The sequence below is a fragment of the Syngnathus floridae genome, chromosome 22 (genome assembly GCF_059516105.1).
Source record: "Syngnathus floridae isolate MCC-2025c chromosome 22, RoL_Sflo_1.0, whole genome shotgun sequence".
Lineage (NCBI taxonomy): Eukaryota > Metazoa > Chordata > Actinopteri > Syngnathiformes > Syngnathidae > Syngnathus > Syngnathus floridae.
The window spans coordinates 3,276,396-3,291,930 of NC_142434.1; the positions used below are offsets into that span (position 1 = coordinate 3,276,396).

At 44.2% G+C, this 15,535-nt stretch overlaps 4 protein-coding genes across 5 annotated transcripts; 2 read left to right on the plus strand and 2 right to left on the minus strand.

Moving 5' to 3' along the window:
* On the minus strand, positions 1-3,766 carry prdm4 (PR domain containing 4). Its single transcript, XM_088366727.1, has 11 exons — positions 3,381-3,766; positions 3,193-3,308; positions 2,944-3,132; positions 2,145-2,882; positions 1,928-2,077; positions 1,744-1,862; positions 1,583-1,668; positions 1,384-1,511; positions 817-1,308; positions 582-750; positions 1-495 (listed from the first exon to the last, which is right to left on the minus strand). The coding sequence occupies exons 2-11, from the start codon at positions 3,305-3,307 to the stop codon at positions 144-146; spliced, it is 2,538 nt and encodes an 845-aa protein (XP_088222853.1). The 5' UTR covers position 3,308; positions 3,381-3,766; the 3' UTR covers positions 1-143.
* A 346-nt stretch (positions 3,767-4,112) lies between these two features.
* On the plus strand, positions 4,113-6,901 carry LOC148379213 (achaete-scute homolog 4). The gene is made up of 4 exons (XM_088366597.1): positions 4,113-4,235; positions 4,372-6,235; positions 6,326-6,477; positions 6,597-6,901. The coding sequence occupies exon 2, from the start codon at positions 4,374-4,376 to the stop codon at positions 4,833-4,835; it is 462 nt and encodes a 153-aa protein (XP_088222723.1). The 5' UTR covers positions 4,113-4,235; positions 4,372-4,373; the 3' UTR covers positions 4,836-6,235; positions 6,326-6,477; positions 6,597-6,901.
* Positions 5,546-13,157, minus strand: sapcd1 (suppressor APC domain containing 1). The gene is made up of 5 exons (XM_088366593.1): positions 13,139-13,157; positions 7,373-7,496; positions 6,519-6,689; positions 6,314-6,460; positions 5,546-6,247 (listed from the first exon to the last, which is right to left on the minus strand). The coding sequence occupies exons 2-5, from the start codon at positions 7,463-7,465 to the stop codon at positions 6,167-6,169; spliced, it is 492 nt and encodes a 163-aa protein (XP_088222719.1). The 5' UTR covers positions 7,466-7,496; positions 13,139-13,157; the 3' UTR covers positions 5,546-6,166.
* cdkn1d (cyclin-dependent kinase inhibitor 1D) lies at positions 11,059-15,376 on the plus strand. 2 transcript variants are annotated; one of them, XM_088366594.1, is made up of 3 exons: positions 11,059-11,220; positions 13,166-13,632; positions 13,709-15,376. In XM_088366594.1, the coding sequence occupies exons 1-3, from the start codon at positions 11,195-11,197 to the stop codon at positions 13,765-13,767; spliced, it is 552 nt and encodes a 183-aa protein (XP_088222720.1). In that variant the 5' UTR covers positions 11,059-11,194; the 3' UTR covers positions 13,768-15,376. The 2 variants fall into 2 exon arrangements, with proteins under 2 accessions (XP_088222720.1, XP_088222721.1); XM_088366595.1 differs by lacking the exon at positions 11,059-11,220 and adding an exon at positions 11,471-11,684.
* The last annotated feature ends 159 nt before the right edge of the window (positions 15,377-15,535 follow it).

Below are 15,535 nucleotides of genomic sequence, written 5' to 3' on the forward strand. Positions count from 1 at the left end.
TCAAGAAAGCAAGCTTTTATGCACCTAAAACAAAACTAGACAAGTTTAGTTTTGTGATATTCAATATGAATGAAAAATAATTTGGTGAAGAAATGAGAGGTAAACAGTGTGTATAAATTAATACGAGCAGATATGCACTGTAGTCAATGAGGGGGTGACAGTGACTTTTCAGAGTTATAGCCTCCAACGTCTTCACTCGTGCCCGACTCCAAAAGTCTCTCCCCTCTCCTTCCCATGCTATCCTCGGCTTCCTCCTCCTCCTCCTCTTCGTCGTCGTCCTCCTCGTGAACGTGTCGTTCTTTCCGGGACGAGCGCTCCGCCTTGGGCCCCTTGCATATCTTGAGGTGACGCGTGAGGTGGTACTTGGTGAGGAAGGCCTTGTGGCACTTCTCGCAAACAAAGTCTCGGCGGCCCTCGTGGGAGTTCATGTGCTTCTTCAGGTGGTTGGGCTTCAAGAAGTGCTTGTTGCATTTGGGGCACTGAATCCGACGCTCGCTGTAAAGTACATAAAAAAAATAATTGATGAAATCGAATCGATAAATAATCAGGTTAGGTGGTTTTGTGGAAAATGATGGCCGTACTGGGTGTGAGAGAACATGTGCTGATTCAGGTCGTGCTTCCGGATGAACATTCGCTCGCACAGGTCGCACTTGAGTTTCTCGGCGCCCGTGTGGATGAGCATGTGAGAGGCCACGTGGGACTTTTGCGTGAACGACTTCTCGCAAACCGTGCACCGATAGTTCTTCTGACCTGTTGGTGGTGGAAGGAAAGTGACGTTAAGAAAAAAAATATGATCACGTACTCGGTTGTACCCACCTGTGTGTATTTTGAGGTGCATCCTGAGGTTACTGGGGTCACTGAAGGCTTTGCTGCAGTATTCGCACTTGTGCGGCTTCATGCCGACGTGGCCCATGAAGTGCACGTTGAGCTTGGTGGATGTGATGAACGCCCGCGAGCACATGCTGCACTTAAATTTTTTCTCCCGCGGGTGCCTCGGACCTTTGGAGTTTGTTCCGGAGGTCCCGCTGCTCGGATTCTGACTGGCGTTGGGGTTGTCCACGTTGGTCTGTCCAGCCGTTTGAGGCCACGGAGAGGATGAAGAACTCGACGTGCCATTGGTGAGCTTCTCGTCCTGTTGCGGAGGTGCTTGTTGCTGCTCTTGCTGAAGCGGGAGGTCCTGCTGTGGCGGGCTGTGGCTGTGAGGAGGCCGGTTGTGGTCAGGGTTGTTCATGTGAGGCTTGAGGTCGGAAAAAGAGGAGCAGTCTTTGCCGCACTGGCAGAGATGAGCCTCGGGTAAAGGAGGAACACCTGAGAGATCAACGTATGATATCGTCAGGGTAAGTAAAGCAAGAAGATATGGGAGTAGATTTCTCTGGATCTGACCCATGAGTCTGCAGTAGTCCCGGCTGTAGTAGAAACGCAGCTCCTCGTCGGGGTGGATCTCCATGGTGGTGCAGAAGAAGAGCTTCCCGTTAGCAGAGTAGGCCACCAGGTTCTGCTCTTCGCGGCTCCTGATTAAATGGAAAATATTAGTGAAAAAAAAAAATCTTTTGAGGGACATTTTGAGTTCACATGTTCATACCTTGCCTTGTGCACAAACATCATCCAGTTGCATTCGTTCTCATCTGCCGTCACGATGTAGAACTCCAGCACGTTGTTGTGGTACATCTATCACAATCGAGCGTTTATTCTTGATGATCCCAATTAAGTAGACCCAGGCTAGAATAAATAATGCTGACCGACCTTCCAAATCTGAGGCGTGTCCTTTTCGGGCCAATCGGAGAGATCCACGTTGCTACAGTGCTGACCTATCATCGGGCCGAAGCAGGTCCTCGCCGGGATGATGTCGCGTGCAAAAACACCTGACGTCAAACAGCAAAAAGGAGATCAGAACGAAACCCTGATGGGGTCCGTTCGCTTTTCGTACCGAGCGGCTCGTCGGCAACGGAGATTCGCAAGCAAAGGGGACGCGGGATGGAAAGGCGAGCCCGGCTTTGGATGGGCGTGTCTGGGATGAAGGTGACCGGGCCGTGCTCCGGGCAGTCTGAGGTATACGAGCGCTCGCACAGAGTGCACCCTGCGTGACGGAAGCATATCGTAATTATTCTTTTATCGCTTTTTAAATCCATTCCTAATCAACTTACAAATAGTGTAAGCAGCAACTAAGCTCTCCTTGTTGGGACTTGAATGATCCAGTTGCAAACTGGAGTTGACCAGCACCAGGTTGTTTTCTGGACCCAGCGATACCTCCGCGGTGATGGGGGAGACGTTCACAGAGTCCAGACCCATCCCGGAGTGCCCGTGGAGGGACACGGGCCCCAGCTGTCCCTGGCCGGCCATGGAGCTTGTGAGCACCACGCTAACGACGCTGGAATTCAGTTCCCCATTGGGGTGGAGCTGGTCCCCGAGTCCTCCTGCTGCTCCTCCGCCAGCATTGCCCACGCGGCCTCCCATGTGATCTGATTCCATCACCACAGGGAGTTCCAGCACAGGAGGTCCGTGCAGGGGCATCACCCCGCCGGAAGAGTCCACCCCAGTCAAGGGTTGGCTCCCGCCATCCGACACCGGAACCACCCCGACTCCGTCCATGGAGGCCAGCTCCTCTCCCATCCTGTCCGGGGTCATGGGGCTGCTGTCGCGAGACTCCATCGCTAACCCTGTGGAGTCCAAATCGTGGCTGCCAGTCTGGTGGAGATCCCCTTGGCCGCTGACTTGTCTCGAGTCCATGGGCACCAGGCCCTGCTCCAATGGGCCACCTGCTCCGCTGTACGGGTCTAGACCCGACGGGTTATTGCTGGCAACAGACAGGGTCCCGTCCATGTTAAGGCTGCTTGGATGGATGTACTGAGGTGGTGGACGGTCAGCCAAATAGGACAAAATGCCTGGAGAAACAAAACCATCATTACACACAGTACATAAATTAATTTTTGTGTTTGTGAATACCTGGTAATATATGTCGGAAGTAGCTGCTTTCCAAATGGGGGTAAGGAGGAGGTGGCAGGGAATAATTCCTATCCGGGAGGCCACACATGACTCCTCGATCGCCCAGAGGTCCCATTGGCAGCATGAGGGACAGTGCAGAAGGAAGAGAACCTAAAGAAGGACCCAGGCTGGGGATGGCCACTGGCATGCCTACAACATATATGTAATTGAAAAAACTGCACATATCACAAATTGGAGTTGTTATCCTACCTGGGGTGGGCATGGTGTTATGGGGCGGTGAGGTGGCCAGACCCAAGTGGCTGGCACTCACTGAAGGCACACTCAGCTGGTCCATGCCCACTGGACTCAGGTTCATGTCATTCATCCTTCAAAATGATCAATTCACTTAAAAAAACATGGCTACAACATAATATATAATGCTAACAATGATAGCTTACCTGAAATCAACAGTCTCTTTCCATCAGTGGACTAGACAATGGTACATATTTGAACCTGTCAAGTATGTAATAAAGACAATTTCCACCTCCATTATGACTACTTTACTAAGCAAAAGCATTCCAGCAACTAGCTACTGTAGTTTATTACACTGCTAACTGAGCGTTAGCCTAGCTCTCGATGACTATTCTATATCCCAATAACTGATTAATTTGTGACAGTTTTAAAAAATGAATAGATAAATGTCGCGAATCGCGATCGAATGTGATCCGATAGCTTAAAAAACTCGAGCAGCTTGAGGAAAAGGTTGTGAAAAAACAATAACAAAGCAGCAGTGCAATAACTTCTGCCTGAAGGGGGCCATAGCAGCACTTACACGACGCATGCGCAGTGGCTAACCAGCGCTTTGACCAATACGCATGCGCAGTGAAGTAGAGCGTAACAAAATTATTTTTGATATATTTTAATCAGGTAATTTATTTTTGGGGGTGTTGGAGTGAGTAGACGACCTTGTACTCCTCCTGGGCGTTTGCAAAACAGGCCTTGATTTTTAATACAATAACTTTTTCTTTTTTCATAGGACAACTGAACAAAAATCTTTGAATAATTTGATCCCAGTAAAGTTTAGTGATGGTGAGATTTGCCTTGCAGTTGCAAGTGACGTGCAAAAACGGTCTCCAAATCTCCTCCCCAAATCCCACCCACCGCACAGCGTACCATCAGAAAAAACTCCAATATACTGTAACAAGTTGGCATACAAACTCGACTCCTCATCGAGAGGAGGCTTTTGCAATTTTAAACAATTATTTCAAAGAAACTTGGGATGCTTGGGATGAGTTTACAGCGTCACAAATAGGGTAAGGTGTATTAATTTAATGCATGCTCACAATTCTTATATACTAATTAAATTTTTTGGGATGAGCTTACAGCGTCACAAATAAATGCAAATAACATGCTTACAATTTTTATATATACTAATTACATTTATTTCAGGGATGAAAATGTCTTGTTGTAATGAGATGACGGAGCATATTCCATATATTCCACCACTGGCGCTCCACTGCTTCTCAGTGGACATCACGAGTGCGCGCCACCACTTCGGTCTTCCATCCTTCCACCTGGAGCCAGCGTACCTCGAGCGTGCCCGCTCCAAGTTCCCATACGGAGGTCTGCACTATTACTCGTGTCCCGGTCCGGTGAGCAGGTGTGAACATTCGCTGGAGCCGGCGTTTATTCACAAGAGGAACGAGAGGGAGCGCCACCGGGTGCGCTGCGTCAACGAGGGTTACGCGCGCCTCCGGGAGCGCCTGCCGAGGGAATTCGACGACAAGAGGCTAAGTAAAGTGGAGACGCTGCGGGCCGCCATCGACTATATCAAACATCTGCAGGAACTTTTGGACCTTAACGTTGCTGGGATGTCACTGGAAGCTGCTCACAAACGGCCAAAATGCCAGTGAACAACATTGGACACTTTTCTTTAAAGAAGTAGTTATACAACTTAACTCCAAAGATAATGCGCCAGTATTTGTACTTACCTGATAGCATCATTAAAATTATAAGGACCACATTTCTGTCAAAATTCAGCATTAACATATCATTTGAATTGGGCAAGCAGGTGTACCTAATGAAGAGTCCGGTCACTGTATATTACAAGCATGACAGGAAGTCATTTATCAAGGACCCCCACGGACCTGCACGGAAGCGACTTAAGATTTGCGCTAAACCCACAAAATTGGAAGCAAAATAAAACCCGATATTGACATTGTACATAGAGGATTTGATCAGACCCGCACGGGGTGTATTTGAGCTGAACCGTGAGGCGTGACACGTCCAAAACAAAGTTTCTCAGCATGTGAAGTGGAGATGGTAAATCGACAAGTGCTGGTACCCGGGCCTTGATGGTTCAGTTGCAGTTTGAAGGCAGAAAGCATGAAGCTCCTTAAATGAAAGCCACCTCCATAATGGATGTTTTTCTTTTGGACGCACACGGGTTGATTTTAATCTGCTTACTTGCAGGAAGTGAGCAAAAAGTGCTCACTAGGGTGTGACGGAGAGGTTAGACCTTTATATTCCTCTACGATTTAGTATGATAGATTCTTCAAAACTGTCCACTCGTCACATTTTTGTTCAAAAGCAATGCTAAAGACAAAATAGCGGGGTCAAAAGGTCAAGTGGAGTTTTTGGTATTCTGTGATCGAGTGCAAAAAAAAAAAAAAGAGTGAGAGGAGGGGCCTGAAATTCCCGTAGACTCGCCTGATGACCGTCTTAGATAAAATTTATCAGCACAACTAAGATCAGCACGGGACCACCGAGCCGGCTCGGCGTGTCGAGGCAGAGAGCCCGCATGCGCCCAATGCAAACGAGGATGCTACTTAATACTGAAATTTGAAAAGTTGAACTAAAATAATTGTCCTAGGAGTCCCACCAAATTCCTTCCTTTGACTGTACAATATTTCAATAACTTAAACATATTTGTCACATCACGTCCCCGGTTGTTTTGTTATCTGCATGTTGTCGTAGTTTCTGTGAGTTACCTGTGTGCTCGCCCCTCCCCCCCTGTGTGCCCATGATTAGTGTGATCATTCCAACCTGCCTCTTGTTACCTGTTGTGTATTTAAGTCCTGTCTGCCCCTCACTCCTGGTCGGATCGTCTTCTTGTTTCACGTCCCGGCCAGTCAGTCAAGTTAATTTTTGTTAAGTTTTCCTTTTGAGTTCCCTTCAATAAACCCTGGCTGCATTTGGTCGCCCTGCTCCATCCGATCCATGACCACGAGGTGCACCCGGCAGGTTAAACTTCATAAAGTTGTTCAATGAGTGCTTCTTTTTCCATCTCTAACATGGAGATTTGGCGATTCTGGTGACTCACTTTCTGTAAAAAAAAAAAAAAGACTGTCACCATTTTATGTCAATTTTTCTAATGCAAGTTGGTCCTGACTTGTGTGAGTAGGCTGTATTGCCACCGGAGGGCGCTCTCTGCTGCAGCGTCATTATTGTTGGTGCTGGTGTCAAAGGGCTCAGCCATGAGAGAAGCCAGAGATGCGTTCACCTGCTCCATGCGTGACCTCAGCCAACAGGAATGGACCTGTGGAGACATCAGAGGTGGGTGACAAGTCACATGACCCAACCTAAAACTTTGGTACCTTTTCTACACCTTCTCGAGGGGAGTTGACCCGACTCTTGGTGTCGGAGTCAGCCTGCTGGGCCTTGTTCTTTTCTAGTTGATGGTGGTACCAGAGTCGGGCCTGGTCCAGAATCTCCAGACCACAGTACAGGATGTCTTTTTCCTTTTCTAGATCCTTGAGATGCCTGATCTGTAAACACAGAGCAGTTGGTGCCACAACTATGTTTATATTATGTCCATATTCAGGAGTCAAGTTGGATTTTTATTTGCATGGATGGTATTTGTAGCTCTGACAATGTTTCCACTTGGTTGCTATTCTGAGCTTTAAACAGGAAGCTGACGCGGTCACAGCCAAAAGACAAAATGGAAAAATAAAAATATCTTATAAAAAAAGGTCTTTAATTCTGTTGTAACTGAGAAATTGTTTTTTAAATCAATATACCTTTTTAAATTTTATGGGGATTGTAAAAAAATAATGGTTGCAATACAAATTTAAAGGGTTATTTCAAATATTAAGGATATCTATTCTTCTAAAAACATCACCAAACTGAAATAAACAGCCAGAATCGAAACAGAAGAACAAAAAGGTGTGGCGGCAAAGTGCTTTTGTTCTTTCAGGTATATTGTGTCAGCGCTTAACGGCTTTCGTGCACGTCTGCACTTGCTTGAGCAGTCTCGGAAGACATTTTTGTAAAATAAAGAGTTCCCTTTGAGAGTCACTTTGAATTCAAAGTGCCTTAGAGTAATTCCTTGAAAACAATTTTTATTATTGGGGCACACTTTGGCCTCTTGTTTACAAGCATCATTTACTGACACTACAAGATGATAACCCCCCAAAAAAAGATATTTCGTCAATTTGGACACGTGACTCACCCACAAGTAGAAGCGAAGGGCGTCCAAGCTGCTCCTAAGTGGGATGAGGACCACCGTGTAGGAGCAAGAGGCGGCGGGGGGACGGCTGGCCATGGACGGCAACAGAGCTGCTACAAACGCCTGGCTGACAGAGTACAACAAAAAGTAAGGGATGGGTGGAAACAAAAGAGAAAAAAAGAGAAGCAATAGCAGTGGGCAGGAACAGACAGCATGGTGCCCCTGGGGCGAGCCAATGAAACATTCCACACGTCCCCGCCATCGCGGCTAAACGGACAAAATAGAACAGGAGAGGTGAAAATATCACACGCTGGAGAGGGAATTTATTTTATGGATAAAAAGTGTATTTTTTAGCGACGTGTATTTATTTACGAGACTAACAGGCTTAGGGGAAAAGTGCTGTTTTCCAAAGCTGTTACCATATTTCACCAGAGGAGGGTGCTGTAGTTCCAAAGATTAGGCAGTATTTTCAGAGCGTGTATTTGGGGGACAATTTACACCTTCAGCGCACCGATTAAAATGAACTATATGAATAAAACGAATTAAATTAAATCGTCAAATAAAATACTAGATAAAAAATACCAAAATAACTAACTGTGGGGCTTCCATAGCAACTTTCTTACATGGAATGTTAATTGCTAAGGGCTAAGAGTTGCTAGTTTTAAATAACCATATTAAAAAGTATAAATATTTTGTGCCTTGTAAGTTTTTCTTTACATTATTTTTTCTAAAAATGTTTGCACCTCTCAGTGAACTCTCTCATCTTGACCACTAGATGGCATTGTTTCCTATTGTTTTAAACCTCATATAAAAATACAGATTCTTGGACAACTCTGTCCAACATATACAACAATTTATTTAATTTGTCTTTTAATAGTAATGGAAGCTGTTTATAAATCAAGTCATATTTTTTTGATCAAGTAACAATATTAATATTGTTACCTCCCTAATATTAGGTATTGTATCAGAGAAATTACTCCTTTAAAAAAAAAGGTTCACAAAATGTACAACGTGGGTTTAGTATTTTGTTTTTATGGAAGTGTATGATTCCCCTTTCGGTGTGTTCTTATCTTCCTCACTTCACTTTAAGATTATGATGATTTTCCATCGTGGGCCCCACTAAAAAACGAAGCTGACCACATTGCCACACATGAATTTGCACCTGTAAGGAACTCTCATTTTAATTTTAAAATCTGGTTAAATAAATACACACTGGAGTCACCCCCGACATCCTTTTACAGACTCTCTTGGCCAACTAGTTAGCGTTGCGGCGAAGAAAGGGACCCCTTATTACTTCCTGTCTCACACATGGTTACACGCAAACACACACTTTCCAAAACCGCCGACGTTTTCTAGGAACTACGACACGTGAAGGCGGGAAGGAGCCGGGGCACGCCCTCGTTCCGAGAGGCCCACTTCAGCTTAGAGGAATCTGGTTCAAATATGTCATTCCACAGTGAACAAGCTCCTCACTGAAGCAGGTTTGAACATCGGGTACTTTAGACCCGCTGGCTCTGGCTTATTAAAAAAGTCTGGAGGTGGATCGCGACATGCCCCCCGAATACCAAAGTTTATTAAAAGTTCCAAGGTTGCGGAGTCTGTGGAATACTTCACCCTGGAGGTCCGACTTAGACTCTGACGTGTGCACACGCTATCATGCTAGTGCACATGCTAGTGTTACAGCTGGGCCCAGATGTGAACGAGATGTTCGCCAGATGGAGATAAGAGCAAAAACACATCAGCTGAACCACAACAACGTTTTCACCTGAACAGACATTTTGCTACAGAAGCTATTTTACAGTCCCACTAAGTGCTAGTTTTAAATTGCACCGTAATCATCATCCAATTTGCTATTTTTAAACTTCTGCATTAGGAAGTCAGAGGCCCAAATGAGCCCCCCCCCCAAGACACTTACGCCGGGACGAAAACAAAGGATCAATTTACACCTTCAGCGGACCGCCCTTTAACCTCTGCCGCCCCTCCACACAAACACACCCACAACAACAACTAGAAGCCACGATACTTGAATTATTATTTTATATTTCAACTCGGACCCTGCAGCCCCTCGCCCCCTCCCCTCGTGACAATATCCAGCTGCTCCCTGTACCCCAAATACACACAACATCAGCTGGCCCCCACAAAGTTTTCATTTCTCCTTAGGCCACGCCCACCCCGCAAAGCTATTTGCTATGAGGCCCCAGCAGCGTTATGTTACATTTTCATCGTAGGGCTCAAAAATGTTTTGGTTGCGACTCTAAAATTTGACCTCATTTCTAATTTCTTGCGGCGGCGTCAATAAACAAAGCCTGAAGGGAGGGGAAAAAGGTTGTTTGTGGTGTACCACTTCTCCATTTTGCTTCTGCAATCGAATAACGAAAAGGATGTGGAAGGCCCCAAACGGCACCTGTGAGGCAACAACTTCCACTCCTTCGTTATTATTCCCTCACGTCTTGCCAGACAAAATGATTCATTTTGAAAATTATATTTTCAAATCAGCTCATCAAAAAGCCTCCCATGTGGGAGGACACGTGTGTGGTCCCTAATAAATCGACTGCAAATCTCTTCCCACTCTGACATTTGAATGGCAAAAAGATGAAGTGCTTTCCTCCCATTCACATTATCGCACGGGACTGTTTTCCCGACCAAACTAATTTATTCAAGGGGTGAGAACTGCAGAAGGACAACAATGGCTTCAAATACTGCACGGCCAAGTGTAGCCCGCTCAGTCCCCTGGATTAGGAAATACGCAGGGGTGGGAAAGGGGCCCAAGAAAACAAGGAGAGGATTAGGATTTGAATGTAGATGACTGTAAATACGAGGTCAGAGTGCTGGTAAACACTTTGTGGGATCATCCAAGCCCCAAGGCCTCATTTTCCCCTCGAATATGACAGCGTATAAAAGGGACCACTTGGGAAACAGATTAGTGGGCTATTAGGGAATTGGGTCAGCATAACTTATTATTCAGCAGCATGAGAGAGTTTCATTGGCACAGGTCTCAGGTTCTGGAAGAAAAACGTTTTTCCATCATCAAATGGGAATGGGGGGGGTTTCAAGATAGCAGTTCGGAATGAGCTGTCAAGTGAGCCACCTTGTAATGGAACCAAAGCAAGACCACGCCCCCTCCTCCCCTTTTTCGTCCCTCAACATGTGAATACTGTTTTTCAACAAGGACGCATTCCATTGGAGTGACATAAGTCCTCCTATAGATGTCCCCGTCACATGGAAACAGGCCTCTCGACAAAAACAGTTTTGGTAAAATAAACGTAAGTGAAGGGCGTTGGTGTTTCGAAAAGGTGACTCCGACACCTGAGGCTCACGTTTCGTAATAGGGGTCGTAACAGAAGGTCAAGTGACACAAGGAGGAAAGTCGAGACTTTGGTAAAAGTCTTCATTTTCAACGCAATTAATTTATCCATTAAGCTAAAGTCAAGTTAAAATTTTCAAGCGCATTTATTGTTTTGCTAAACATGAACGACTTCGCGAAGTGTTCCATCCAGCTTAATTTACCAACGCATCCCTAAATGTTTATTTTCCTTTGCATACTTGCATATATAAAATACAGTAGTGGCTATACATTCTGCAAAAGGAGGACAAAAAAAAAAGTGTGCTCACGTTGCACTGCAACGTGACTAGAGGAGGTGGGCGCGGCTCCAGAAAAAAAACCTGATGCAAGGCCAACACGAGAATGTGTGTCACATTTTGCGGGAGCCGGGAAATGGCAACCCCTGCCAAGTTTCTTTGACCTACTTTCCGTGCAGGACTCAAAGTAGCACAGAGGAGTCACACAGAGCACGGAACAACACGTCCAGAATTGCGCGCGCTAAAATGACCTTTTGGAACATGTCTACAGGGTAAGAAAACTTTTAAGAATACTTTTATGCATATAATTTACAAATATCTCTAGTTGTAGTTATCTATTTGAAGTTTTTTCTTTTTAATTCCTTAACTTTTTTTTTTTTTAAATTTTTGTTATTGCTGCGTTAAATTGCATTACGGTCATTTTAGTATTGTAGTCATACATTGTATGTTTTTAGTCCAACCACGTGACTAAATTCTCGCGTGGGACGGCCCCCACCACAGCGACAGCCCTCCCCATCACGCCCGAGTCCCAGTCCATAACAAACAAGTGGTAGAGATAAGGAGACGGGAGCAAGCTTTCTCCGCGGATTGTACAGTCAGACTTTCAACGTGACACTATTTTCTCCGAGCTTGGCACGAACACATCTTATTCTTCTTGCGCTGGGTATTTTTGGTGCGTTTATTAAAAAAAAAAACTGTCGGAATTTTTGACTTGGCACCGTGTCAGACTTCTATGGTAAGTTTTAAAATAGTTTTTTTCCTTTATGTTGCACATAATATAGTTTTATTTGGATGTTAGCGCGCGTTTAACGTTATTTCGTGCGGTTTGTTGGATCTTTGACAAGTTGCGGTTGTTTTTGTGTCGCATCTCATTGACCTACATCCTCTTGGCAAATAAATTGCGTCATCTACTACTACGGGTACATCCGAATTTAGTTTTATGAGAATTTTTCAGCGTGAAATGTTTGTTTCCAAACGCTGTCTTTGATATTAATGCTATTTTCTGCGGAAAAACGGGACAACTGTAACTTGATCTGCATGACGCGCCCACTTCATATCCAAACAACTTTCTCTCCATGCACAAATTCCAAACGTGCATTTTGGATATTTGTTTAACAATAGCCAAAAATCAAGTGATTTGATTTGTTAAATTCTGAGGTGGTCTCAAGCAATGCATTTCAGTGTGACGTGTTTACTGTACTTTCTTCTTACTGTACATTCCGAGTAGCACCAAGCTCCACCCCCTTGTTTTTTTTCCTCTTAGTTTCTTAACCAAACACTTTCGGCAACTAAATCAACACGACGAGTCTGTTTTTGTGGGCTAAATTATGACTAAGCAGACCCAACTGCTGTCGTATGTGTTGTAATTATTTTTTTAATATGCAGGCAGACAGGCCTAATTAAAACACAGCAGGAGTCATAATCTGAATAATCTGATGACCCCCCCCCCTCCTTGCCCCCCAATTAATCCGAGACATTAGATGCAAATTTAATTTAGGATTATGCCGCGATTAGTGGTTGTGACAGATTATCTCACAATACAAGGAGTCTTTTGTGTCATTATTATTAATGCTATATAGAATGTAATGGATCCAATTCTACATTTTGTTTGCCATACTCCCCCCCCCCCCGTACATAATACAGTGTCTGCCGACTGTATAGATAACCTTATCTGCTCACGCGTACGTTTGAAGGCCTCAAATTTTCCCGATAAAAGCTACACAGAGATTGTGTCAAATGTCAACTTTTCCGGGTTGTACCTAAAACTGAAGCTCATGACCTCTGAACCCAACAGCAGCATACTAATTAATTTTGTCAGAGAGCAGCGGCGGAATGCTGTGAAGCATTCCTCATGAGTTTAACATATGTGCAACCCTTCACCTTTCGTGGAGCCCTTTGGCCCTCAGACTCAAGGGCAGCTATGCTAGTCAAAAGATTTATGTGGTGGTCATGTACCTGTTCACATAAAGTGGTACAGGTGTGATGCAAGACAACCAATAAAATAGTGGTTCTCAAATTGGGGTCCTCAGATCTGTTGTTTCTGCAGAATAATTAGCAAAAAAATATTTTCTTGCACTTGCAAATACACCAAATACAACTAGAATGAAAAAGCCAGAGTAAAAAAAGGTCACGTCTCATTAGGCACAAAAGGTCACGTCTCATTAGTCACAAGTGGAACAGAGCACTCACCTTTGGCACCCGTTTGTCATCCGACAGGGACATGGCAACGGAAACGCCATCAACGTCAACGACCGAGTCCGAAATCTCACGCCTGGGTGGTGTGGAGGCCCTGAGGCTAAAAGTGGGTCCGGTGCGGAGGAACCTCTTCGGTCCCGTGGACCACCAGCAGCTGCGTGAAGACTTCCAGCGGCTGCTTTGCATGGGCATCGAGACGGCCAATAAGCGGTGGAACTACGACTTCCTTGAAGACACGCCGGGCACGGGATCCAACGTCCAGTGGGAGGAAGTGCGGTGCCAAGACGTGCCGGGTTTCTACCGCGGCTGCACGGTGAGGCCGGCGGTGCGATCGGGCAAGCCGGTGAGGCGGAGCTCCACCTCGTCGGGCGAGGGCTCCCCTACGTCCAGCAGCTCTTCGGGATCCGGGGACGAGTACCTGGAGGTGACCACCAGGGGGTGCTACAGGCTGAAACGGCCAGAAAAACGCAGACAAGCCCCCATCACAGGTAAATCCGAAAATCCAAATCATATAAAAAAAAAAGAATATCAGTCACCAACCTCTGCCTTTTTGTGTCACTCCAGATTTCTTCAAGGTGAAAAGGAGGCGGCTTCTACATTACAAAGGCTCATCCCGACAATAGGACCACCTCATAAATATTAAATGAACATATGTAGCATATATATATATATTCTATATACAGTTTTCTCCAGCTTTTTTCGCTATACTGTGAAATTATATTACGTGCACTCTTACGGACAACAACTCTTACGGTGAGCTCAGAAGTTTTCCTTCGATGAGTCACCATTCCTGGCCCCATGTTGTCATTTTTAAAAATAAAATAAATGGCAGCATGCTAGTGATTCGCTCCAGGTTAGAGATCAACGGTGGAGACTTGATGTGGCTTCACTAATAATCCCATTATAATGACTATTTATTTATTATTCACGGCGCTAGCTCGTCGTCAAAAAAAGATAAAAAAAAAACAAAAAAAATATAACACGCAATGTGTACAACTAGGTAAAATAAGTCACAACAAAAAAATCACACTATCTGCGCTTCTAACGTATTATTTACGTAAAGGGGTATTTAACATCTTTTATATTTTGGCAGCAGTATAGACAAACATTATTTAGTTATTATTTCAATGCTTTTAAATAATGTAGCATTTTGGTTGCGGCGTACCTCACTTTTGTGCCAATTTGTAAACTTTGGGCAAAAAGTATTGTGACAGTTGAATTTAATGGCGTCTCAAGCATTTTTATTCCTATTAGAGGAATGTTCCCTGTTCTCAAAACTACACAATTCAGATTTGTGGTTTATAAAGCCATACGTTGGATAGACTCATTACTACCTCATTTCAGTAAAATATACAAAAATAAATAAATAATGCAACTCAGGTTGTTTGCATCTGTTGGATCAGTTACGAGAAATTGAGAGACTTTTTTTTGTTTTTGTCAGTTTCACATCGGGTAAAAGAGTCAGCGAGGGGGCTCGGAGGGGCCCGCACTGCTTTTGTTGTCACTCACTTGGCCTTTTGAGTTGCTTTGACAGCCAAGTGGGGGAAGGGCCATTAGCAGGTCTGAGAAAATGCTTTGGAGCCCTTTTTTAAACATGACAGTATCATGACAAATTAATTTTTTATTTTTTTTAGTCTCTCAATCTCTTTTTCCTGCACCAACAAAGTCAGTCACTGCAAAAAATCATTGTCTCGCTTGGAAAAGGGTATATTTCAGAAAACGATTGTTTTACTTGTATCTACGTGTGTGAGTGACAAACATTGATAAGAAAAAAAGTTAACTTATTTGGAGTTTATATTGAGTGTTTAGAGTTATGAATATCCCTTCTATTTGTTGCTATTACTAATTGTGTCATTTCTGAGATCTTTGCACTACTCCAACATTGTTGACAGAGAGATATTTTTGTATGGTAATCTTTAAAATAATGATAAAAAAAACTCTTGACTGTTAAGCTTTTTCACACCTTTCTCACTGAGCGCGATTCTCTCATTGTTATTCTAATTTATCTGTCACAGCTATATCAGTCTCTTTTTTGTATTCTGCATAAATGTATGATAATCATTTTTTGTAATCACGTGTGTATCCTATAACAAAGATTGAAAAGTACAGAATCGTATATTTGTATGGAGTTGTTGAAAAGATTCTGAATATTGCTGGGCTGTTTGTACACTGCTACCTTTGTCTGTGACTTCTTTACATGTGCTCAAATGAATAAAAACAATTTTCAATTTACGGAAATAACGCATTGTGAGATTTTTTTCGGGCTACAGCACCATCTAGCGGCTGAAAAGCGATACTGCAATTTGACCTAGTTTTCACCACGATAAAAAAAGCCAAATATTAGTTGTTTGAATAGCGTCGAAATCTGTCAACTGTTCCAAACTATAAATA